Source organism: Mustela erminea, chromosome 14 (genome assembly GCF_009829155.1).
Source record: "Mustela erminea isolate mMusErm1 chromosome 14, mMusErm1.Pri, whole genome shotgun sequence".
NCBI lineage: Eukaryota > Metazoa > Chordata > Mammalia > Carnivora > Mustelidae > Mustela > Mustela erminea.
Genome location: NC_045627.1, coordinates 80948003 through 80973698, shown reverse-complemented (window position 1 = coordinate 80973698; position 25696 = coordinate 80948003). Strand labels below are relative to the sequence as shown.

The 25696-nt window shown below is 45.0% G+C and overlaps 2 protein-coding genes across 4 annotated transcripts in view; one reads left to right on the top strand and one right to left on the bottom strand.

Moving 5' to 3' along the window:
• MCMBP (minichromosome maintenance complex binding protein) overlaps window positions 1-13584 on the top strand; it is a 48591-nt gene extending 35007 nt beyond the window's left edge. Inside the window, exons 9-16 of one of the 2 annotated variants that reach the window (XM_032313708.1) lie at window positions 1055-1233; window positions 1609-1732; window positions 2886-3003; window positions 6602-6767; window positions 7701-7834; window positions 8805-8969; window positions 12057-12145; window positions 12491-13584. In XM_032313708.1, the coding sequence (XP_032169599.1) occupies window positions 1055-1233; window positions 1609-1732; window positions 2886-3003; window positions 6602-6767; window positions 7701-7834; window positions 8805-8969; window positions 12057-12145; window positions 12491-12617 (1102 nt within the window). In that variant the 3' untranslated portion in view covers window positions 12618-13584. The remainder of the gene's footprint in view (window positions 1-1054; window positions 1234-1608; window positions 1733-2885; window positions 3004-6601; window positions 6768-7700; window positions 7835-8804; window positions 8970-12056; window positions 12146-12490) is intronic. The other variant, XM_032313710.1, reaches the window with a different exon arrangement.
• Window positions 13585-15400: 1816 nt separating this feature from the next.
• INPP5F (inositol polyphosphate-5-phosphatase F) overlaps window positions 15401-25696 on the bottom strand; it is a 77181-nt gene continuing 66885 nt past the window's right edge. The window contains exons 1-6 of one of the 2 annotated variants that reach the window (XM_032313707.1): window positions 23169-23284; window positions 21868-21939; window positions 20794-20867; window positions 20227-20355; window positions 19592-19679; window positions 15401-17670 (exon numbers count right to left, since the gene is read on the bottom strand). In XM_032313707.1, the coding sequence (XP_032169598.1) occupies window positions 16518-17670; window positions 19592-19679; window positions 20227-20355; window positions 20794-20867; window positions 21868-21939; window positions 23169-23224 (1572 nt within the window). In that variant the 5' untranslated portion in view covers window positions 23225-23284 and the 3' untranslated portion in view covers window positions 15401-16517. Of the gene's footprint in view, window positions 17671-19591; window positions 19680-20226; window positions 20356-20793; window positions 20868-21867; window positions 21940-23168; window positions 23285-25696 lie in introns of those variants that run through there. The other variant, XM_032313706.1, reaches the window with a different exon arrangement.

Genomic DNA, 25696 nt, shown 5'->3' with positions numbered 1-25696 from the left:
TGGAGTCAGAACCACCCCCCCCAACATAACAGTTTTCTTGTTGGGTATTGGACATTCAGCTTGGTTTCCCTATAAGAAGAACTTACTTTTCACTATTACAATAAAAGGGGGGACACAGACATTTTTAAACAACTTTAAATAAACTTAAATAGCATTCCTTAATAATAGTATTGCAAATTGCTTGCCTTGGCTGTTTCTGGTGATGATGATTTTCCTGCTTCAGTCACTTCATTGGTTGAAGCCACTTAGTGCCCAGAGAGAGCTGGATGTCTTGGGGTGCCATCCTGGTGTGGCCATTTACCGGCCACGTGACTTCTGCAGGGCCTCACCTTCCTCACTGGAGACTAGGGTAGGTGAGGCGTTAACGAATTGGTGTGTGCATAGAGAAGGACACTGCCTGGCACATGGGCCAGACCACGTACGGTTGTCGTCGTCCTTGTGTGTGAGGCAGGCGGTCATGTGAATGGGTAACTCTGTAGAGCAGCCTGTGAAGTCTGAAGTTCTAAACACATCTTAGTGATTTGTTTCAGTTGTATCACGGTAAATCCATTGTCTGCTAATTTATTTAGCAAATCTGAAGAACTCACACTTTTTCATTTCACCGCTTGACTACTCACTATTCAAGGGAGGTATCGTGGAGGAATAAAAGTTAGGAAAAACAATTAGCAAGATTAAGAGATGAATGGATCTTCCACACTGAGTAATAGATGCCTAATGGCTTATGAGAAAAAGACCCTGGTTTTTGAGACATGCTGTGAAGCGTTTCATGTCTCCGCTGAAGAAGTGATTTCAAAACACAGACGCTCTTCACCAGTGATGTGCTCTATCCCATTAACTGCAGCTACAGCATATTCAGTGGAAGTGTTCTTTTTCTTGAAAAACACATATATATCCTTGTGTGACCTAACTAGCCTGAGAACTGTGTGATCTGACCATTGAGAATGAGGAGCCATTTTCCGTTCTCTAGGGAGACGTACAGGTGGAACTGTTCGTGGCTTGAATTCTCATGTTCAGAGATGTGGCTGTGACTTGTGACTTTCTCCTCTCTCCACAGGGAGGCCTCTTCACTCCTGGATCCCATGGAATGCACGGACACGGCCGAGGAGCAAAGAGTGCACAGTCCTCCTGCTTCATTAGTGCCAAGAATTCACGTGGTTTTAGCCCAGAAGTTGCAGCACATCAATCCTTTACTGCCCGCTTGCCTTAACAAGGAGGAGAGCAAAACCTGTAAGTGTAAGTGCTAATGCCTTGGGAGCCAGAGACCGTGGGCCCCTGGGCGGGAGCCGCCTGCGGCGCGTGCTCTGCTCACGGTGGGGCCGAGGCAGCCAGATCCTCGTGCTCAGCCTCAGTCTCTCTAGTAGTCGCCGTGACCTTGGCCCGTTTTCCTTCCCATTAATTCTCTTTATTAAGATGAGGCAAAAAAGAGTTTACACACTGTCTTATCTCAAAGATTGGCATCACTTAATGACCAGTATTTAAGTCTACACTAGTTGTCTAGTGACTTTAGTGCTTTGTTCCACTTGGGTTTGTTTTTTTTTTTCCTTCTTAGCCTGAGACACTCAGGAGGGGCTGGTGTGTGTGTCTGAGTGGTCTCCCTCCCTTCTCCAGTCGTTTCAGGTTTCATGTCCGAATTGTCTCCCATCCGCGCAGAGCTGCTTGGGTTCCTCACGCATGCGCTTCTGGGAGACAGCTTGGCCGCCGAGTACCTGATCCTGCATCTCATCTCCACTGTGTAAGTGCCGGGCTCCCGGGCTCCCGGCGGCTGGCGGTGGGGGGTGGTGCCGACGGCGCGGGAGAGCAGGAAGGTTGCTCAGGCCGTCGGTGTTACAGTTCATTAGCTGCATCATCAGGTGGTTTTTATCCAGTGTGACAAGTGTTACATCAAATCACACATTCTTTGTCCACCTTTTTTGTTTCACATGTAACCTTTGATTATGTCTCCCTTAAATATAAGAGCCACAGTCAGACCGAGAACCTGGCTGATAAGTAAAATGAGCTGTTTTATTCTTTCTGCATTCTGAATTCTCGGTTTATTCATCCCACAGCTCTGCAAGGCCCACGTGCGCACATGTCATTTGTAGGGGCAGGTGCTCACCTCCTTTCCACCCCACCGCAGGTCTCTGGTTCCTGATTTCCGAAGTAATGAGTGTTTTCAGCAAGTTCCAGGAGCATAAAGAAGCTGGAAACTGTCTGTCATCTCACCCACTGAGAGATGATCTCCGTTAACACATTTGGCTCGTGTTTGTTTCATCTTTTTTGTTTACATATGCGTACATCCCTGCACAGGTCTCCGTGGTACTCTAAACGCTGATCTTGTTTTTATCATTTACTATGTCTTAAACATTCTTCCTTTGTAATTTTTCATGAACTTTTCAATGGCTGCACGGTATTTCATTGTAGACCGTTGTCCTAGTTCCGTAAATGCTGGTTTCCTAACTTCCCTCAGTTCCAAATGACCCTGCAGTCAGTGCCTTTGCTCTCCGCATCCTGCCTCGGCTAGGATTTCAGACCGCAGCACATAGTGGTTGAGTGCACAGGCTTTGGAGCCAAACCCCACAGGTTCAAATCCAGCTCTCCCACATCCTGCTGTGTGAACTCGGGCATGTTACTTCAGATTTCTGTCTCAGATTTCTCACCCGTACAGCGAAGGTGACTTGCCTCAGAGAGCCTGGGAATTACACGAGACAGTTAAGCGCTGAACAGTCCTGGCGCATGCGCAATGCTCACGCGCAAATGCTGGCTATTATTGTTATTCTGATAAGTGAACTGGTCAGAGTAATTTGCTTTATTTTTAATGACAATATTTTGCTAATCTTTGGTTGCTTTTCAATGGAAATTGGAATCCACCTGAATATCTTACTGGTAGGTATCTTTTTTTTTTCTAGGTATACAAGAAGAGATGTTCTTCCACTGGGAAAATTCACAGTTAACTTGAGTGGTTGCCCACGGAATAGTACCTTCACAGAACACTTGTACCGGATTATTCAACATCTTGTTCCAGCAGTAAGATCAATATAAAAATTATTATATAAATAGTAATTATTAGAGATCTGAACACACTGGAGCGCCTGGGTGGTTCAGTCAGTTAAGCATCTGCCTTTGGCTCAGGTCATGATCCGATGGTCCTGGAATTGAGCCCCATGTTGGGCTCCTTACTCAGGAATCTGCTTCTCCCTCTGCCTCTGCCCCTCCCCCCTCCACTCATGTTCTCTCTTGCTTGCTCTGGTCTCTCTCTCAAATAAATTAAAACAAAAAAAGAAAACCTGAGCACACTTTAAAAACTCATCTAATTGTCTTTCATTCAACCCAAGTATTTAAATTTGAAATTGTAATAGATCTTATTAAGGGGAAACAAAGCCTGCCAGGTTCCACAATTTACATACTCACCCCGAAACACTTCGCTTTTCTTTTATTGCCTTAGCACAAATTTCTGTGACTCTTACGGCACGATTGCAAGTAAATCCCTTAAAATTATGCTGTTGGTTGATCCCAGTTTGTGCAATTTGGTATCTGTCCTTTGTGTGCATTTAAATCGTAAGTCTTTAAATAAATTTAGCCTGAATTACAAGAGCATAATTCATTTAGCTGAGGTAATAAAGATCTTTATCTCCATGGCCCCAATTTTTAATTCCTGTTTAGAAAGTCGAGCTGCCTTTGTTTGCCAGGGTGTGTGGAATGCAGGGTTTGTGTGGTGGTGAGACACTGGGAAGGATAGAGTTGCTTTTGACTCGTCATGTGACTGACAATGCTGATCACTTCTTCTTTTGGAGATTTAAGAGGTTAAAATAGATCATTCATGTGACCGTGTCGTTGGAGGGTTCCAGGCCTGTAAACAGCAGTGAACCAAACAGACTAGCATTTCTCACACTCCTTGCCTCACTTGGCACTCTGACAAAAGTATGGAGGACTCAAAGAGGTGTAGTTTGTCTGGGTTGTTTTTATTACCAGTTTGCTGTAGTAGAAATTAAAACTAAAAATAGACTAAAAGATTCATGAAAATATATCAATATGTCAATTACATATGAACATAAAATATTTTTGTTTAACAATAGCATTTTCCCAATTCAAAGAACATTAGTGATAAAAGTGACACGGTTTAAAATTTTTACCAATCTCTTTAATACCTGGATTAATAGAAGACCGCTGAATTGAAGAACCCTTTCTGCATTCAGTCTTTCGTAATAGGATGTTTTGAATAAAGTATATGACAGAAAGCTGGCCTTTTTGGATAGCTGTGGATTTCTTGGATACTGGACTAAAACTGCCCACATGACCTTTTCTTTTTCTTTTTTCTTTTTCTTTTTTGTTTAATTTTAAGATTTTATTTATTTGTCAGAGAGAGAGCGTACAAACACAGGGGGTGCAAAGGGAGAAGGAGAAGCAGGTACTCTGCTGAGCAGCGAGCCCGATGCGGGACTCAATCCCAGAACACTGGGATCATGAACAGAGCCAAAGCCAGACACATAACCGACCGAGCCACCCAGGCGTCCCCCTACATAACATTTTCTTGAAGGATAGTTACAAGTGTGAAATTTGTAATGTCCTCAATGAATTTTTTATACTCTGCTGTAGTAAATTCATTGGTCTGTCCTGCATATCGAATGGGTCTTTTATCCATGCATGATTTTGACCTCGTGGATTCTATAAAAATTGTGTCAGCAACTCCTTGGGAGTTCCCTGGACCACATTTTGGGAATTGCTGAAATAGTCAGATTTTAGATTATCGTAGTAGAAGACCAACAGATAATAAGTAAATACAGAATCTGCCATTGAAGTGCCACAGGAAGAATAAAGGCCCAGGAGAAGGGGACTGGGGAGCACGGGGCTGGGGGAGAGTTGCTCACGTGTGCAGTGTGGGAGCACAGCCGCACGGCTCTGTTGGGGGGAATGTCCGTGCTGGGAGAGAGGAGAGGACAGGCACAGAGGCTTTGAGGCAGCTGTGCGCTCGGCAGCTGGAGGCACGCAGACAGGCTGGTGCGGAGTGAGTTCTGGGGAGAAGGGAAGGAAATCCAGTCCGAGCAGCAGCCGAGTGCACAGACGGGGCACGAGTTACGTTTCTAAATGTAAGTTATTTCCTTTTTTTTTTTTAAAGATTTTTTTTTTTTTTTTTTTTTTATTTATATGACAGAGAGAAATCACAAGTAGATGGAGAGGCAGGCAGAGAGAGAGAGAGGGAAGCAGGCTCTCCGCGGAGCAGAGAGCCCGATGCGGGACCCGATCCCAGGACACTGAGATCATGACCTGAGCCGAAGGCAGCGGCTTAAACCACTGAGCCACCCAGGCTCCCAGTTATTTCCTTTTTGATCTTTTTATTTTGCATCGCTTCGTAGTGGGTTTGTGGGTTTCACTCTTTCATTGTTACCATATCCCACTCCCTTCCATTCCTCTTGTGTGTTTTTCTGGTGCCGAACTCTTTCTGAACACTTGGCTCGCTCATATCTTGTTCGTTTTCACGGTGGGTTCCGTATGCGCGACCTGCTTCTGCTGATGTGGACCTAAACCCTGCCGTGTGCCCCTTGTGTTTTGACAGACTGGGCTTCTTTAGGGCTTGTTGGCTTCTATCTATAAAATGTTCCCAGCTCTCTGCCCCATTTTCTTTGCATCACTGAGCCATAGTACAGTAATCCCGTAAATTCTGAAAGTTTCTCTCTTCCTCGGCCCTCTTCTTCCCAGTTCCAGTCCCCGCCCTTACCACACAAACTTCTGTTTAGGCTGGAGGGATAGGAGGGGAGAGTGGAGTGTGAAGCAGGGTGCAGAGGACCTTGACTGGTGGGCTCAGAGAGCCGGAGGGGGTGCGAAGGGGTCTAACAGACCCTGGGCTAAGGTCGGATGAGGAGGCGGCCTACAGCGCGTTCTAGGACCTGCAGCGCCCCGGCCCCGCGCAGCGCGCTCTGCTCCTCAGCTCTCTTTGCGACAGCAGGAGTCTGAGGAATGACTGTGATTTTAATGACTTTAACTCCAGGAGCACTGAAGAAAATTAAGCTTTTCTCTTCCCATCTTCAATAAATAAATATTTTCTGTTTTGCTAGCCTGGAGTTGCGTTAGATAGAAGAATTCAAGCTTCTGAATATTTGGCAGATGCATCTGAATTATCTATCGTTTGTTTCTGCTTTGCTGGTAAATTAGAAATTAAGAATACTGCACAAAACAGTTGAGAATAAAACAGCACATAGAATAGTGAAATTCTTATTTAAGATGTAGCTTTATGGGGTGCCTGGGTGGCTCAGTGGATTAAGCCGCTGCCTTCGGCTCAGGTCATGATCTCAGTGTCCTGGGATCGAGCCCCGCATCGGGCTCTTTGCTCAGCGGGAGCCTGCTTCTCTCTCTCTCTCTCTCTCTGCCTGACTCTCCGCCTACTTGTGATCTCTCTCTCTGTCAAATAAATAAAATAAAATCTTTAAAAAAAAAAAAAAGATGTAGCTTTATTATTTAAGGTGTATATATAACATTTTTGCTTTAAGAGCTCAAGAAGCCACGAAACTACATCCTTAGAAATTAAGATTTTTCCTTATACACAAAAGGAAAGTATTTAACCCCAAATATGTATTCTGAAAACAAGGAAATTTTATTTCTCGCTCATTAAAAAAATTTCTCTTTGCAGTCTTTTCGTCTGCAAATGACTATAGAGAACATGAACCGTTTGAAATTCATCCCCCATAAAGACTATACAGCCAACCGCCTGGTCAGCGGGCTCCTGCAGCTCCCGAGCAACACTTCCCTCGTGATTGATGAAACTCTCCTCGAGCAAGGGCAGCTGGATACGCCAGGTACAGACACGGGTGTCTCCCTTCATGTCTAACCTCCCATGAAAGCCAGATCTGGTGATGACTTGTAGAAGAATCACTGATCGAGAGACACTCACATTTCACAAGTATTTAAGATCAAGGCTTGCCATGTGAATTTGTCTAATGGGGGAACTGTCCGCTCACAGCCCGTGTCCATCGGCTGGGTTTTGTCCTGCTGTAAACATGGTACAGTGATGGGACAAGGACGCTGCAAGTTGCTCTTGAGAGGCTGAGAAGGAGATCTTGCCTTCAGTCATCTGTTAGCTTAAAAGAAAAGTGTAGAGAAGATCTAATAAACCATTTTTTACTGTGAGTGTAAAGTTTAAAATTTTTTTATCAAAGACTCTGGAAAAAGGTTGGAAGGGTTGAACTAACCTCAGTTATGGAACTTGTTATAAATTGGCAAGGAAACTGGTTGCTTTATTTGTGCTCAAATGACATTTGAGAAGACACTTTGCTGGCGGTAAGTTCAAAAGGTAAAGGTAGAAGAAAAAAAATAGTGTGGACGGGTATCCTTAAGACACAGATGAATATAAAAAATCAGTAAAATTCAGTAATTTTACTTCTTTGCATAAAAATCATTTTAGTTCTACCGTATTGTTCTAGACCTGTGAACACACCATACAGAAAGTGATTATGCTTACTGGGAACCTGTCTTATGCGCAGTTGCATACAAGATGCTAGATTAGATTTTGGGGGGTCTTGGGCCCAAAATACATTTATGTAGGTTGACCAGTATTGTCTGTGAAGCCTATTACTTAGTGAACATTTAGCTTAGGAAGTTGAACAGTGCGTGAGATACTTTTGTTGCTTTCTTTCTTTTTTTTTTTTAAAGCAGTAGAAATGTCATGTCTTAACGCATTTGTTTAGGTGATTAAAATCAAGTAAGCAAAAAAAAAAAATTTTTTCCCCTAGGTGTTCATAATGTGACTGCCCTGAGCAACCTAATAACGTGGCAAAAGGTGGATTATGACTTCAGTTACCACCAGATGGAATTCCCCTGCAATATTAATGTGTTTATTACTTCGGAGGGGCGGTCACTCCTTCCGGTACGGTGGGGTATTGTAAGATGGAGGGAGGTTACCTTGGAAGGATCCCTGTATTTTTGTTGTGTTTCTTGGCACGACTTGTTATTGAGAGGTTAAACTTGTTTTACAATTGGGGCTGCTGATTATTAGTAAGAGAATTGATTATTTTGTTCCTGCCTGGAGGATGAAAACCCGTCTGTGAGGAACCAGATATGGGAAATCACAAGACAAGCAGAGGAAGGCTGTTGGGCGCAGCAACTCCCACATCCAGGCATAGAAAGTAGTAGCTGTCTATAAATTGCCTGATTCACATCTAGACCTTTGTTCTTACTGTCTCGGTCCCATTGTTTTCTGTCAATCTAACGTGAGAAATACTTTAGAGTTCCTTTTAAAATGTTCCCGATGACATGGTAATTATTTTTGTGCTTTATGGTGAAATGCTCTGGTAAATCATCAGAGTGACTGATGAAGAGAGCTTTTAATTGAGTTTTTTCATGTTGAGAAGTACGCCCAGTTGTTTCCAGAGGTGTACAGTCTCTGTGAACTCGTGGTCACTGTGATTTATGAGAAATTGCTTGTGAACAAGAATGAAGTGGCCCATGTGTAGGTTTTTTGTGGGAAAGTGTGGTTTGCTTTATGGGGTTTCTAGAAAGGCAGATCCAGTAAGACACAGAGTACAGATTCCAAGATTAAGGAAACCTTGAAAGAATTTTAAGTAGCTGCTTTTTAGAGGCTTGCGGCCTTTGTGTCGCTCGTCCTGTCGAGGAGGGGACAGGAGGGGTCGGTAACCAAAGAAGGGCTCACTCTAGCCATGAGCGCTGAGGGCGTCCCAGCGATTGTGGGTTCGTGGTAAAAAGTGCCCCCCCCCCCCCCCCCCCCCGTGAGGGACAGTCGTCCCCGATTCCTTCGCCGGCTGATGCGGACGCAGCCGCCTCCTGGCGTCCGGGGGGTGGAGGAGCGCGGCGAACCCGCGTGGCGCTTGTCTCCGCAGGCGGACTGCCAGATCCACCTGCAGCCGCAGCTCGTGCCGCCCAACATGGAGGAGTACACGGACAGCCTCCTGTCGGCCGTGCTGCCCTCCCTGCTCAACAAGTTCCGCATCTACCTGACGCTGCTCAGGTTCCTGGACTACAGCATCTCCGACGAGATAACCAAGGTGCGTGTGCGGCGCGGGCTCCGCGGCCCGTGCTGCCCTAGACGGTGCGGTGAGCGCGGGCTCCGCGGCTCCCAACCTGCCGCGTGGGCGGGGCGGTCTCCGTGCGTCGTCCGTCTGTCTGTCTGTCCGGCTCCGTCCCGCGTGCCGTTGTCCCTCAGCGGGCGCGGGAGAGACCCGGGATTGCTTTGTCCATTTGCCGTGTCATTCCCCCGGACGGTCAGCTGCGTGGACTCGCGGCGCCGCGCGGTCCTCTCCTTCCGGCCCGGGGGACCCGCGTGGTTCTCGAAGGCCAGATGGGCCGCGGCCGGTTCCGTCCAGTTGTCGCTTATCTGGGGCGGTCTTGGTTTCTCCGCGTTTGAAGACCGGTTCTCCTGGACGTGGAGTTCTCGGTGTGAAGACTTGTTCCTTCAGCACTCTGTCCGGGTGTCCTCCCGTCGCCCGCTGGCCCCGTGGGCTCCGAGGAGCCGCTGCTTCGGGCTCAGGGGCTCCCCCGCGCTGGTGCCGTCCAGACTCTCCCCGGGTCCGGCCGGGCCGCGGGCGCCGCCTGTGGGGCTGCGGCGCTCAGGCCGCGGGCCGGGCCGGCTGCTCGCGTGTGCGGGTGGGCGCCCGTCGGGCCGGAGTGCGCGAGGAGTTTGGGGAGGCTCTGGCCGATGAACTTGTTGAAATTCCTTTCTGCCTCTTTGTCCTTCCTCCTTCCAGCACTGCTGTGAGTGCGGGCGCGCGTGCCGGTGGCTCACAAGTCGCGGGGGCCCGTGCTGCTTTCTTCCTCGCTTCGCTTTCTCCCGCACCGACCGGCGGCGCGCGGCCCACCTTTCTGCACATTTCTCCGCCTGCCGCGCAAGGCTCAGCCTCGTTCCCAGGGAATTTTAAGTCTCAGTCATCTTGTTCAGCTTCAGAATTTGTTTGCTTTTTATTTTATTTTTTTTTAAGGCTTTATTTAGAGAGAGCGAGTGAGTGGAGGAGAGAGAAACGATCCCAAGCAGACTCCACACTGAGCGTGGAGCCCAGTGCTGTGCCCCGTCCCACAACCCCAGGGTCATGATCTGAGCTGAAACCAAGAGACGCTTGACTGACTGAGCCAGCCAACCCTCTACTTGCCTTTTTAACCCCCAAAGATTTTATTTATTTATTTATTCGAGAGAGATCACAAGTAGGCAGAGCAGCAGGCAGAGAGAGGAAGGGAAGCAGGCTCCCTGCTGAGCAGAGAGCCGGATACGGGGTGCGATCCTAGGACCCTGGGATAACGACCTGAGCCGAAGGCAGCGGCTTAACCCACTGAACCAGCCAGGTGCCCCTCTGCTTGCTTTTAAAATTATCTCTCTCGATACTTTTTTATTCATGGTGACAGCATTCTCATGCTTTGTCTTAGTTCTTTATATGTGGTTTTCTCTAGTTCTTTGAATATATTTAAACAGCTGATTTAAACTCTTTCTCGAGGGGCACCTGACTGGTTCAGTTGGTTCAGCATCTGCCTTTGGCTCAGGTCATGATCCCAGGGTCCTGGGATCGAGCCCCGCACCAGGGTCCCTACTCAGCGTGCAGCCTGCTTCTCCCTCTCCACCACTTGTGCTCTCTCGTGTGTGTGCTTGTGCGCAGTCTCTCTCCCTCTCAAATAAGTAGATAAAATTGGAAAAAAAAAAAAAATAGTCAGGGCCCCTGGGCAGCTCAGTGGGTTAAGTCTCTGCCTTCAGCTCAGGTCATGATCTCAGGGTCCTTGGATGGAGCCCCGCATCCGGCTCTCTGCTCAGCGGGGAGCCTGTTTCCCCCTCTCTCTGCCTACCTCTCTGCCTACTTATGATCTCTGTCTGTCCAAAAAAAAAAAGTCTTTGTCTAGCAAGTCCAATATTTGGGCTTCCTCGAGTACCGTTCTGTTGACTTCTTTGTTTCCAGCGAAGGGGTCCAGATACTCTTGTTTCTGTGTCTCATTTTTGTTTTGAAAACCAGATATGTGGAAGCCAGGATAGCTTTGCTCTGCTGCGGTGGATCCTCCCCACCTAGGGTTTGTTGTTGCTTAGTGACTCTTCGAATGAACTCTGTGAAGCGCATTCTTTGTATGCGGCTCCTGGAGTGTCTGCGAGCTCACTGGTCAGTCAGTGATCAGATAGAAATTTAATTTCCTTAGATGCCTGGGAACAGGTCTCCCAGTCAGAGCCAAGGGCCCGGGCCCTGTGTGCACAGGGGGCAGGCCTCCAGCACTCTGGCACACAGTGTACAGCTGGGACCCGCTCTTCTCTTTCTGCCTGCACAGAACACTCACTCAGGTCAGCTTAGGGCCTCCTCCAGTCAGAGTGTGCGCGCGGCCTTTTGCACGTGGGTGACCTGCACTCCTGGGGAGATAGAGATCGTCCTTTGGGGGCTTTAGGGGGAAAATTTTTTATTTTCTAGTTTTTTCTTTTAAGGATTTTGGTGGGTTGTCTGTTTGCCCCAACTACTATCCAGTGTGTGAAGCAGCCGGGTTGATTAGTAATTGCTTCTGATTTTGATAAATTCCCTGGGAGAAGAGGCTGTTCACCTTGGGTAAGCCGAGTCTGGCTGAATGAAGACAGCCTTGCACGTGGATTCTCGCCGGCAGAGAGTGACAGATCTCGGGAATGGTGCTTTGAACTCTCTCCTGCGGTCTCCAGGCTGTCCCTTTTCAGGGCGTGGGGGCGGGGGGGTGGGAAAATGAAAGTGCCCCAGAGCCCAGTGTTCTTTCTTGAACAAATGCTCCCTGTGTTCTGGTTAATTTTCAGATTCTAGAAGAAGCAGATTCTGATAGTTTTTGCTAGTGTTCTTGTACCCGTCAGTGGTGGGCAGAATTTTCTGAGGCCCCCCCTCACTCTGCCACTTTTGCTGACGTCACCCTGCCCTGTTGGCCTTGCACATTGCTGACCCAGATGTTTGCCTGGACGTCTGCCTGCTCTGTCGGCAGCGTTGGCCTGCGGGTGAGGCGGGACTTTGACCCTCCTTTCTCTGAAGAAGCCTAAGCAGAAGGGCTGATACCTCGTTTGCACATCGGCCAGTGGACCTTGTTACTTTTTCCCTGCGTAATACACAGTGCTTGTTCATAAGCAGTCGTGCTCAAGTCCACTTACTCTCTCGGTACAGGCAGTTGAAGATGACTTTGTGGAAATGCGCAAGAGTGACCCTCAGAGCATCACCGCAGATGACCTCCACCAGCTGCTCATTGTGGCTCGGTGAGTAGTCCGTGTCCGTGATTGCTGTTCTAGTGAGCTCGGTGTGTACCTTCTGATTTTTAGGAGTAACTCAGATTTGTACCAGTGGAAAGGTTTTTCCGTTAAGGGTTTAGTGAAGGGGGATTGTGTTTGGCCAGTGACCAGTGGAACTGGCTGGCTTTTTTGTCTCTACCCTTCAAAGATCCCTTCGTGGAAGTCTAACTTGGCTCTTGACTTGTCTGTAGCTGCCAGATGGTCGTGACCCCTAACCCAGCATATCTGAGGTTCTTTAAAAAAAAAGGAAAGAAAAAGAACTAGATCCTGTCCTAGGTCTACACTTAAATCCGTTTCTGTGTTTCACGCCAGGTTTCTGTCTCTCAGTGCCGGTCAGACAACACTGTCAAGAGAGCGATGGCTCAGAGCAAAGCAGCTGGAGTCTTTAAGAAGAACCAGGCTTCAGCAGCAGAAATGTGTGAATGGAAATGAACTTTAAAGATCTGACGCCTAGGAGAGTAGTGGGCAGATTGTGGCCACATTATTGTAAAATTCAAATACCATTTATACCACATTGTTTTGTAGATAATTTGTATCAAAAACCAATGACTTTTCCTGAAATCAGCCTGGTAACATCCGAAGTTTATATAATATTCAGTAAGGGCTTTTACCTTACTGATTTTATGGAACTTTTGATTGTTTTATAATTATATAAATTAGTAACAATGTACAAAAATGTATTTGATATTAAAAGTTTAATATTGATGATAATGTTGCTGATACCATTTCCTTAGTTTCAGCTAAGTCATAGGTCAGTCAGACTCTGTTGATGCTAATGTCAACTTCACTTGAAAATGGTTGGAATTCCAAAGTGAGACGAGTTGTTCACTTGAGATTTTTACAATGTCTTTCCAATTAACGGTGGGTCTGAATGTGTTTAGTGGTCGAAGTTTGGGGAATGGGGTGTACCTGCCATTAGTTCACATCACTGTGTGAAATTCTGTAGTATCATTTCCCAAACATTTGACCACAGAAGTTTTTTTTCCACTTAACAGTTGTTAATAACCTACAGAATTAGTCTTTTTTACATGGCAGTGGTTCCCAGACTTTTGGATTCCATGGACCAGTAACATTTCCAAAAATTTGGGGGACAGGGTTGCCAGTGTATTTTGCCAAGTAATCTGAAAGAAACCACTGTATTATATCACTTTTTTTTCATGAAAGGACAGTCTCAGAATGAGAGTCCTTTAAATGGAATAAATACAGCTTTTTTGGAAAAAAAACCCTACATTGTCCTTGTTTTTCTCATTTCACCCCCATGCATTTGGGAACCACTGTTTTATGGAACTTAAAGGAATGCTGCCCTAGGATAGGTTGTTTTGCCCAAATAGGAAGAAAGCAGAGTTAACTTTTTAAAATATGCCTTCTGTAGAAAATAAAGTTTTAAATTGTTTTCCTAATTGTCATTTAGTTGCTTTGATGATGGTGTTGGATTTTAAACTTTTGTGCAAGTTTTTCCATTAGTTCCAGATGTGTTAGTCAACGAACATATCTGCTAATCCAGGAATACCCAAGAAAGCCATAGGTAAGTTTTTCCCAGACCAATTACAGATTTAACTTTTTTTTTCTTTTTTTTTTAAAGACTGTATTTATTTGACAGAAACAGAGGGAGAGGGGGAAGCAGGTTCCCTGCTGAGCAGAGAGCCTGATGCGGGGCTCGATTCCAAGACACCAGGATCATGACCTGAGCCAAAGTCAGAAGCTTAACTGTGACTGAGTCACCCAGGTGCCCCTAATGTAAAAGTTTTTTTTTTTTTTTTTTAAGGTTTTATTTATTTATTTAACGGAGACCACAAGTAGACAGAGAGGCAGGCAGAGAGAGGAAGGGAAGCAGGCTCCCCGCCGAGCAGAGAGCCCGACTAGGGGCTTGATCCCAGGAACCTGGGATCATGACCCGAGCCGAAGGCAGAGGCTTTAACCCACTGAGCCACCCAGGCGCCCCTAAAAGTTTTTAAAGTAACAAAAATATCATTATCCATACTTAGAAAGCAATTTAATACAGTATAGTAGTGTAATTATGGTATCAAGAATGTTTGGAAAGTTTAGACCATTTTTTTAAGTTATCAGTGGGTATGTATGAAGATTAATGTTTTTGTTTTTGTTTTTTTTTTTAAAGCCAGTAACTTACCTAGTGGGACACAGATCAGCTAAAGGATCCTGTAAGTATTGTTTGGGCACCCTTCCCCCACTCCCTCCAAATTGATATTGCTAAACAAGGAAACAGGGTCAGGCTTGAAAAGCAAGGAATTCATAATGCCTAATGAACTGAAGTAGAAATGACTAGCTGTTTAACTTTTCCTAAACTCCCAATCTATTTTTACAAACTAATGTAAATAATGTTTATATTTAGAATTCTAACTGGCTTTCATTTTTATAACTGGTAGAGTAAACTTCCTTAATCTTCTAGAAACAAAATGAAGATTCAACTGGATTTGTGGGAACAAAATTCCAGAGAGTAGATTAGTTACTGCGGTTATTGTGCAGACGTGAGTTGTAATTTACCAAAGAGAAGTACGTAATTTGCTTGATCTTGCAGAAAAGTTCCCTTGAAGGGAAAATGCTCTTTCAAATAAACAAAACTTCCCCAATTATTAGTACTTTGGGTTATTTTTCATTATTGTAAGACCCCATGATGTGTGAGAAAAGGTCTGACGCCCTCCTTATGGGAAACCTTTACTAAAAGCTTACTGTGGGAGGTTGTGCAGTCTCTTGTTGGGTTCCCACTGGGGAAGGAGCCTGGAACCTGGGCTTCAGAACCACCTTTCTTTCCTGGTTTGCCCACACACTGGACAGGAACGTTTGCTATTCCTATTTGAGTCAATGGGAAACTGACCATAACACCCTGCCTGGAATTAAACATTGCCTTCTTTTTAGTTTCCACAAATCTCTTTGGGACACATTTCGTGGAGCTTAAAAGATACATTTATCACTTGACCTTTGCTTTTATTTTCTCTCCCATTGTGCCACACTTTTAATACTTTCAAGACCAGAAGAAAAAAACAGAATAAAGTGTTCGGTTTGTGTTTGGATGTTTAAAATTCGATGGTTTGTGATGCACTTCATTTTTAAAGTCTACATATAAACACTTAAAAGAGGAAAATACTGGAAAGGCTGAGACCCAAGTGATCAGTTATAGCAAACTTAACCTTAAGAATTTTTTAACCTGATTTAGAGATCAACATTATCTTTAAAGTATTATTTAAGGAATTCTCATACACGTTGTCACTTTAAATTACAATGGTGTTTTATTTTAAATAGTCACAAGATTTGACACTTCCAAAAAAAAGATACCACTAATAAATAACAAATGTTGAAATACTTATCAAAGTTACAACAGACATAATGTTTAGCTGAGAATCACTTCAACAGAGTAAGGCTCTAAAGATACCAGACAAACCAATACTTGTTTGGAATAAGGTGTGCAACGTTCTTGTATGGGCTTTTGTTAGGCCACGGTTCCATGGGGTCAGGATTATAGTCATGAATCAGTTCTAGTACAGCTGTGCATCAGACTAAATTTTCTGCGGTTTTTAGTCTAGACAAGAGGTTAAGAAATGTTCCCCTGCAAAAAATTACAACCTGAACATTCATTTCAAGAATTACCAGTATCTGATAAAATGTAGTCTTCCATTCCTAAAAACAGCAGAATAATTTAATAGGTGCTGGTAGTTACATCTGGTGTCTCAGGTTTTATGACTGACAGGTCTTTAATTCTAGACTTTGGGGTGTACAAGGGGCAGAGTATTTTAAATTTAAGTAGACTATGGGGAAAATGAGGATCAAATGGGCATACCTTTCTTGACTGCAGTGCCAGTAAACCTCAGTTTACTCTTAATAGGGAATGGTTAAGCCATCAAAACTAGAGTTTTTTAATATTCAAATGCTTCTTCGTACTAGTAACACTCAAAAGTCACTAAAAACTAAATATTTAACACAGAAATGGATGGACAAACAGAAGACAAATTATGAAAAAGCTACTCCCCTCAATGTGTCCATGTTCACCCTTCGTGTTTACTTCCTACGCTTCACTCATCCTCCCACTGCACAAAAGTTCAGGTTATTATGTCTCTAAGTCATTATCCCCAAATTACTTTCAGACACCAACTGCTCTGTAGTGTATGAGCTACTCACGTTTACACGTTCTAGGATGACACGCTTCTTTCGTCCTGGCTCTCAAATCTGGAAATCTGCCCAAGTTCAGCTCCTTTTAAAAACTTTCCCGATAAACATAATTAGAATTTGTCATTCCTAGCTTCAAAAACAACAGGTTAAAATAGCCTAATATGTGAAACCTCTTTTTGGATTAAATAAAAGCCATAGGATTCTTTGTGGCTAAAAATTAAATCTGAATTATTCGTGTCTGGCATTGTGTAAACATATTTTTAAGTTCATTTTGCTGGACTTCATTAACCCCTTCAGGTTCTGCAGGGCTCTTCTGAACCTTTGCCACTGCGAAGTGGATCCCCTGGGTGAAGCCAGCTTGGGTGATACTAGCAACTTGGACCATGGAACTTCGAATCTTTGCAAAGGGAGAGACTGCTCTGCTGCTACTGCCCTCTGAAGGAGAAGGAGTTACGTGAAGGCCTGTCTCAAATTCAGCCGTGCTGGAGCCAGAACCAGGGGTCTTTTGAGATACAGCTGGATGCACTGGTTCGACGGACAAGTACTGGGGACCTGCTGCAGGAAAAGACACATCTAACTGAGACGGCCGAGAAGGTATCTGTGCTGCTGATTCAGATTGGGTTTCTTCATTAGAAATTTGATTGGTCATTTGATTTCCTTCCTCACTATCCTGCTGAGAAACAGACCCTGGTTCTGACAGCTGGGTCATTTTGTTTTGTGCGTCTTGTACAAATCTATGGCAGTAAACGTCCACAGGCTTGGCAAAGCCAGTCAATATGTATATGTTGTCAGCAGAAGGACTTTTCTTCAAAGGAGACTCTTGGCCTTTTCCAGACCCACTTCCAGGGGCAGCAGCCTCTGAAGGAACGTGAATGCTAAGATCAGTGCTGCTGATGGACTGGGACCGGCTGCCTAACCGAGGCGCGGAAGCAATAATACCACAACTAGGAAGAACATAGTCTCTTGGCCCGACGCTCTCTAAAGAATTAGCTAGCTGTTTGTCTTCATCAGATTTGGAATTTGTAAGGAATTCATCGGAGTGGTAGGAGTCATTCTCCGAAGACATTTCCCCATCCGACTCTGCCTGGACTTTGTTATCCATCACACCTGTGGTTTCCATGGTTTCAAGACTACTATCTGACTTCCAAAGATTCACTTTTAAGTTGGGTTTTAGAAAGTTAACTTTCATTTCAGGTTTGGCAAAGTTTCCTAGCTTTCGTAGATTGCCAATATTTACATTAGATTTGGTCTGTTTCACTTTTTGATTTAGAGATGAAAATTTGCTCATTAAAAAATTCTTTCCCTGTGCCAAAGAGCCTTGGTTTTGAGATCTGATGCCAATGATGTCTTCGTGAGGTTTACTGCTCTTCCTATAAATTAGAAGAGAAAAAAGTTCACTCCCTCTGAAATCCAATACACCAGTTCTAATTACTGTAAGAGGAAGCTGTTACTTGGGGCCCAATTTCTGAAACCATGCACTGCTAATAAATGCAGATAATCCCTTGGAGTTGATGCTAGAACAGTACTGTTCAAAAGAAATGTAAACTAGATGTAGTTTTAAATTTTTCTAGCCATATTAAAAACATGAAATTTTGATACTTAATCCAATATGTACAAAATATTTCAACATATAATCCCTATTAAAAGATGATTAATGAGAGATCTTATTCTTTCTGGTACCAAGTCTTTGAAGCAACCACTGTGTTAGCAGTTTACAGCAGCTAGGCATCAGAAGCCTTTATAAATGACATGGACAAGTTGTCCCCGGGCACTGAACGGGAACAGTGCCCTGGCTGGGTGACTTTAACCCCAGTCCAGCAAGCAGTTTCCTGCATGTCCTGCCCTCAAGCAGCCCATGCAGTGAAGAGCCAGCCTGTGGAAACACTACATCTGTAAGATCTTAATCCTACATGGAAGCTCCTTGCAGTAGCTGGGTTAATCATGTTGAGTTCTTCTGGATCAAAACTTTGTCTTTAGATTTGATCATTATTACTGCATGTTTCCTTCAACTGGGTTCTCTTTGGCATTCAGAGGAGAAAGCAGTAGAGGAAGGGAAGGGAGAGAAGCCTCTCGATGCTGCCTCAACCTGCATTTCTGTGTATTCTGAGAATAAAAAACAAAAAACCCGATCCAAATTCAGACAACACCAGTTCCCACCTGCCTTACCTGTGGGGAATATATTCCAAGATCCCCAACATCTGAAGCCACGGATAGGATCAAGCCCTATATGTACTATGTTTTTCCCTATACATATATAACCTGTGATAAAGTTTAGTTTATAACTAGGCAGAGTGAGAGATTAACAGGAATAATTGATAAGACTATAAATAAAAGTTAATCTCTCTGAATATCTTATTGTACTCTACTCACCCTTCTGGGGAGGATGTGAGATGGTAAGTGTCTACATGGTGAGAAGAAGTATATGACACGGGCCCTGGGACAGTGCATCAAGAGCTCCCAGACCAGGGCTGACCACAGGTTAACAGGAACATGGATGGGGGAGGAGGGGAACTACTATGGTCACTTTCGTGGCAAGTGGCTACCATTTGGGCAGGTCTACCACACTGACAACCTAAACAACCAGCCAAGCCAACACAGACCATCAATGGGAATGTACAGCATTTTAACTAAAGCTGTCTGCACCCATTCCAACTTGGCTGGATTCAGATGGGAGGGGGGAGAATTTGTTTCCTTGTATTTCCTGTAGATTACCTACAATTATTTTAAAAGATACAGCATATTTAACACAGGGTTTTCTCATTTGGCATCCTTCATGATAGCTACAAATACAAGCTAAAGTGACTGGTATTTGCCACATGCCTCAGTATGGACTTACTGGTCATGAGCGTTTGATAAAAATTAGGATGTTAAAGAGCTGTGGAACCCATTCTCTCTACTAACACAAGACTGAACAATTTTTCTCTAGATAAGCAAATTGCTCTTTAGTCGAATGTGGACCATGAAACATAAGCAGGTGGGAAATCCAAATTTTAATGTGAAATAATCTATAGGCATTCTTAACCCACTGGCGTTCATAGAGAAAATGACAGCGAGTATGTTTTAAAGTTGGTTAAATTATGGCCACAAATAATGTACTTCTAGATGGACTCTCAGAAGAGCAAATTTTAAAAGTATTACTTTTTGATCCACAGAAATTTGACACATCTCAGTCTAAATACCAGTATGTTACACCACAATTTGATTTCTCCCCATTTTGCAAATACTTCTAAAGAAATGGGACTTTGGATAATACTTTTTTTATACTTGAGAAAATTGTAGTAGTATACTTACCTCTCAAGTTTCTTCTCAATTATAGGTACATCTAATCCCATGGCTTGCTTGGTTATCTGTAGCATCTCTGCAATGCACTGAAGAGTATCTGAAACCCAAACACAACTGCTTGTCAGTTTCTCCAAAAACATACTAAAATAGCACTTGTAATTCAGACCCCTAAATGAAATTTGTGGTCATACATTTAAATACAAGTTTATTTGCTAAAATTTACAGAAAATTGCTTGTTTACTACTCTCCCCACTAATTCAAAATGTTCTAAAACGTATTTTAACAGAAGAGTTAATAAAGGACAAATGAACCAAATCAATTGGAATTAAAAGTTTCTTCTCACTTGTCCCGTGTTAGATGCCAAGGCAACAGTGGTGAACAAGACAGAAATGTCCCCTGACTACTGTCCGTGAAAGGCACGCCTCATAGGAAGCAGCCCTGATACCCCGTGGCCAAACACTGAGATTTCCTTACCCCAACTACATCAGTTCAAATAATTTCCCTGCTTTCTGGGGGACAGAGTGGCTACTTCATGGTCATAAAGCTATGTTCCGTTTATAATGGTATGGACTGTCCTCACTTCCACTTGGGACTTAGAAGAGCAGATCAAAAGTTATCACCGAATACGGTCATCTCCTCATTACCTTTCCCATCCTCTTCTGGACTGCGCACTACAGCTCTCAGGGTGTGGAAATAGCCGCTTGTTTCTTTGTATCTGTAGTGCAGTCGCATGCAGGAGAACTTCGGCTTACCAAAGAGAGTGGGTTCGGGACCTAAAACCCCAAATGAATATGGTTAAACCTTTCACATAAAATTCATTTTTCTGTATCTTCAAAATACTAACACTTATTCATCAGTTAGGTTTTAGCACATTTTTCTTATTTCTTCTAAATAAGAGTACACAATACAAGCTTATTGTGATGATTTGGTTTGATGAAACTAAATAAAGACTCTTCTTCGGTATCAAGTATTTAAACTTTCTTGATCCTTGCGTGAATCGTCATAAGGTAAGCAATTAAAGAAATAATTACTAGACCATATCATTTACCGCTAATCTAAAGAATAGAAGTGAGTCCTAAGAAATAGACCAGCTGCAATATCAGTATGCTTTTCTGATTTTAGTAAGTCATACTGCTTGCTCAAACAATGTGGCCCACTCTTGGAAGAAAAGTATTTGCTTTCTAGGACTTGGTTAGCATGTTAAAATTTACCTATTTCTATTTTTTCCAGGTCTTCTAGACTTAGTCGTTGATACTGGTTTACTTTATCAACTTCATCATCATAACTGGATAAAGGGAAAGGAAGTAAAAATAGGATTAAAATCAAACCATATTTGGCTCATCAGCTGAGACAGAATAGGAGCAACTTCTATGCAGTTAAAATCTTCCAGGGCACAATATACTCTTGGGTAAAGAGTTTAAACATTTAAAAACTAGATGAAATGAGATTGACATATATGTAGTTCAGAGCTAAAGGGGAATCATCTTATGGATCTTAAACTAAAATCAGTTAACAAAATATAATTTGTTTTATAAAAACTTCTACAAAACAAAACCAACAAACCTAAAAGGAAGGCAAAGGCAAACACCTACATAAAGTATGTGTTTGTGATTAACACAGCAGATAAACCTGCTGCCCAAACTCAAGAATAAAAAATCCATATAATCAATGCCAATGGGCACCTGGGCCAATGACTTAAAAAAATTGTACTTAAAAAATTGTTCGTAAAAGGCCAGAAAGAAAGAATTTACTTAGAGAAAAAAAATTGATCTTGGTAAGGCAAACAAGCAAGTACCTTTTTTTTTTGCTGGTGGCATTGTTAATTAGTGTTTCTGGAGATCTGGCAGTAAACCACAAAGTATAATAATTGATCAGACTCTTGTAACCAAAGAGGCAGGTGTGTGCATATGTGTGTGTGTGTGTACACAAACACAATTATCTGCACAAAGACAACTATTTCATTGCTAATAGCAATGAAATGGAAGTATCAGTGCTAAACAATGGAGAAATATGTATTGTATAGTAATAAAAAATGTATAGTTACTAAAAAGTATATGGAGTACCTCAAAACATGAGATATAGGAAATAAGCTAAGTGCTAAAAGAATATTAAATAAGCTAAGTGCTAAAATCACATTCTCAAATTAACAGTGATGTAACAGTTATGTAGGGTTCCATGAAGTTCCTTAAAATATATAAAAACCAGATTGTTAATGTCATGGACCCTAATAAGGAAATGTACTCATATTACAAGAACCATTAAAAGCTTTAAATCAAACAACTTACTAGGCCACGTAGTAGGCAGAGTTAGAAAGCAGTAACAGCACATCCACATCTCTGTGAGTAGCATCAATGAGGCTAAACAGACATGACACAGGGAATTAAATATTTTCATCTTTATCTGCATTTTCATCAAGATTACCCCTATAGCAGAACCACTTAAGATCATTGTGTGTGGGGGGGGTGGTAGAAAATCAATCAGTGAATCCCACTTTTGAAGTCAGATGCATACAATCTATCCATGGGGGGGGCAGTTTGAGTTTTGTGGGGGGGGGTGGGGGTGGGGGGGTGTCAGGAAAGGGCTGCAGCTGAGAAGAGGTCCCTTCTCAGAGAGTGGTGGTCAAGGAGGTGGGAGGATTCAGGGAAAGAAGATAATTTCCAGGGAAAGGGGATTGGGAAGAAAGGGAAACCCTCAGGCTCAGAGGAAGAAAACGTCTAGATTATCTCACAAGACCTAATCATCAAAAGGGCACTGCAAGGGAAGGATATTTTTACACATGTAGGATGCATCTTTTGAAAAAAAAAAAATTACATAGTTATGTATAGATAAAAATACATAGATTTAGATGCAAAAATTGGGACCGAGCCCAAACCACTCTGTATTTCTTACTCCAGATTTATCAATTTATTTGCCTTTTAAAGAACGAGTAAACATTTCCTTCTTCTAAGTCCGTTTTGCTGTATTTTACCACCACTCACAAATCAAATAACAAAGGGTCGGAAACTAGATGAGTGTTGATGAATTCATTAAACGTACAGGAAAATACATTTCTGTAAGATTACTAATAAAAAAATGGTTGACATATAAAATCTACAAAAAAACAACAGATAAAGCAGGCAAAATGTGAACTCAAAACTTCTCTAAGTCATGTAATATCAACAACCTCTAATCACAAGGTGGGAATCAATCTACATTCTAATTAGTCTCAAAATTCCACTATACTCCCTTTGAATTTCATCCCTATTTGCCAAGATTTACCAAAATGCTACTGAAAAACAAATGGAAAACAGTAGGGGGAAAAATCACTTGTCGATGGAAGTCACATCCTTCAGCTGCGTCAGAATGAGGTCATCGTCTCCTGCGTACTGCGGGGACAAACGCACCAAACTTGGAACCCGCAGTAATTTACATCAGCGGCCCCTCGTCGCAGCCGACCGCCGGCGGGCTCACGCTAACGTAACACATTCCCCTCAGTTTTCACCCAAAATACTACCGAAAAATACGACGACTGAGACGCCAGGACCCGACAGCCCGAGGCCCCCGCGTGCGGAGCCCCGCGCCCACCCGCGCCCGCCGCGGTACTTACACGCGCGCCGGCCGCGGGCGCCCCCGCCGAGCCTCCGCAGTCACGTCTGCACACATGTTCCCGGCTCCGAGTCTACGCGTCCGAGCCAGCGCGGCCCCCCCCCGCCCCGCCCCCGCCCGGGCGGTCGTATCTACACCAGTCCTCCCGGATCCTCAGTCACAAACACTATGTCTGAACACAAAGCACTGGGCACGCAACAGGCGGTCAGGAAACAGCCCCCCACCCCCCACCCGCGGTTTTACTGGGGTCGCCGCCGCAGTAAAGAGTCCCTCCCCCCACCCTCCCCCGAAGCGCACAACGGACACGACTGTCAACACGGATGAGAAAAGAAAGACCCCCCCAGGCTCCCCACCCCCCGCGGTCGCAGCTCCCGGGCTGCTCTACTCGTTCTTGTTCTCCTGCCAGTCGGGCATGCCCTCCTTCCACACGATGAACACGAACACCGCCAGCACCACATGCAGCCCCACCACCGCCACGATGGTCGCGTAAAAGCCACTGTCGTCAGGAGACATTAACAGGAGACTCTGGAAAAGGAGCAATTTGCAGGAAAAATACAAGCCCACAGGAACTTTAACCATCAGTCCTGCAAAAAGGAGAAAAATCTTGAAAGTCGTGGCCAGGCTGCCGCCTTCGGGCTTGGGCTCGGCAGCGTTGCCAGTGGCATTGCCTGTGGCGTTGGCGGGCCGCTGGGCGGTTGGCGGAGGCCTGTGGGAGCGCGGCATGGTGTCCGTCCGTCAGTCAGTCAGTCCGTCCGTCGAGAAGTCGAAGCTCAGTCAGAGCCGCCTGCACCCGACCTCGCGCCTGCAGCGACTGCGGAGACTGCGGCAACTGCGGCAACTGCAGAGCCAAGCCCCGCCCAGGAGCCGCCACTCGCTTCCGGCCGCCCCCGCTGCCGCGGCACCCGCCCAGTGCGCATGCGCGCCCGCCCCCGCCAGTCCGCCCCCGCCAGTCCGCCCCCGCCAGTCCGCCCCCGCACAACGCCCGCCCCTCGGTGGGGCGGGGCGCCGAGGAGCCCGCAGTGCCCGGGACCCCCGCCGGACCCTCACCAGACCCTCACCGGACCCCCACCGGACCGCGCCCACACCCAAGGGGTCGTCACCCAAGGGACGCGGGTGGCTGCGGCACTGCGCTCTCCTGCGCTCACACGCCCAACAGCGCGGCTGCTCCTCTGAACCGGGGGAAGTGGTCCTGCACTCGGGGTGGAAAAAGCGGGTCCGGTAGAGCTGGGCAAAATAAGGAGTGGGTCGGTGCAGGTCCCGATGGGCAGCTGGGCAGGACGCCGGGCGTCCTTCCACTTTCCCGGCTCCTCTCGGGACCCGGAGCGCGCCCGCAGGCACCTGTCACCAAGATCCCAGTGTTTTGGCGGCAACGGGGCACAGGGCTGGGGGAAGGAGCGGCGGGACCCGCAGGCCTCCGTGCCCGGGGCCGGCCACGGGCGGTCCTAGCCGAGCTCGGGGCTGCAACAGAACAGGCCACGGTGGCGGAGCCGGGGAGGCCCGCGGGCAGTGTGGGGACGGCGCGGGGCCGCGCGGGAGGGGAGGGCAGAGAGCAGGCGCCAGGAGCGGGCCCTTCCCGCTGCGGCAGGGCTGCGTGTGTTTGCCAACTGCGGCCGGAACTGGTTTTTTGCCAGAGAGTTAAGCGGCTGCGACTGCAGTGCGGCAAGTCTCTGGCGCAAAATTTCAGAGGTCGTCAAAAACACCCAGCCATCAAGATAATTGTTAGTGCAATACTTAAAAAAAAAATCAAAATTCCAAAATACGACGAACAAAACACCAGCGTTTTAGATAAAGACAGGATCCGACCCTGTAGCTGTACAAGCTTGCTCACTTCGCTCACGCAAACCCTAGCCCTAGCCCCTGTAAAAGTTTATTTACCAAAACACGTAGCTCAACTCCACAACAAAAAACCACACACCAGTTTTTAAAATGGGCAAAGGATTTCAACAGTTTTCTAAGAAAAATATACAAATGGCCAAGAAACACAAGAAAAAATCCTTCCCATCCTTTGTTAGTAGGGAAGTGCAAACCCAAACCAGTGAGATACCACTTCACACCCCTTAGAAGGAGTACAATTTTTTTTAAAAAGGGGGGGAGGGGAGGAAAAGGAAAAAGTATTAGCGAGGAGGTGGAAAAATTGGAACCCTCATACACTGCTGGTGAGAATGTCAAATGGTGCAGTCACTGTGGAGAACAGCTTGGTGGTTTCCCAGAAGTTAAGAACAGAATTACACATGACCCACCAATTTCCACTCCTAGGTATGTACCCCCAGATAAAAACTGGTGTTCAAACCAAAACAGTATTACTATTAACTAAAGCCAGAAGGTGGAAACAACCTAAATGCCCATCGTGGAAGAAAACAGACAAAATGGGCTCTAACCACAGGACGGAATACCATTCAGCTATAAGGAGGAATGAAGCCAGTCACAAAAGGGAACATGTTATGTGATCCCATTTATATGAAATGTCCAAAACAGGGACATCTATAGAGACAAAAAGTAGATTAGTGGTTGTCTGGCCATAGGGAAGGA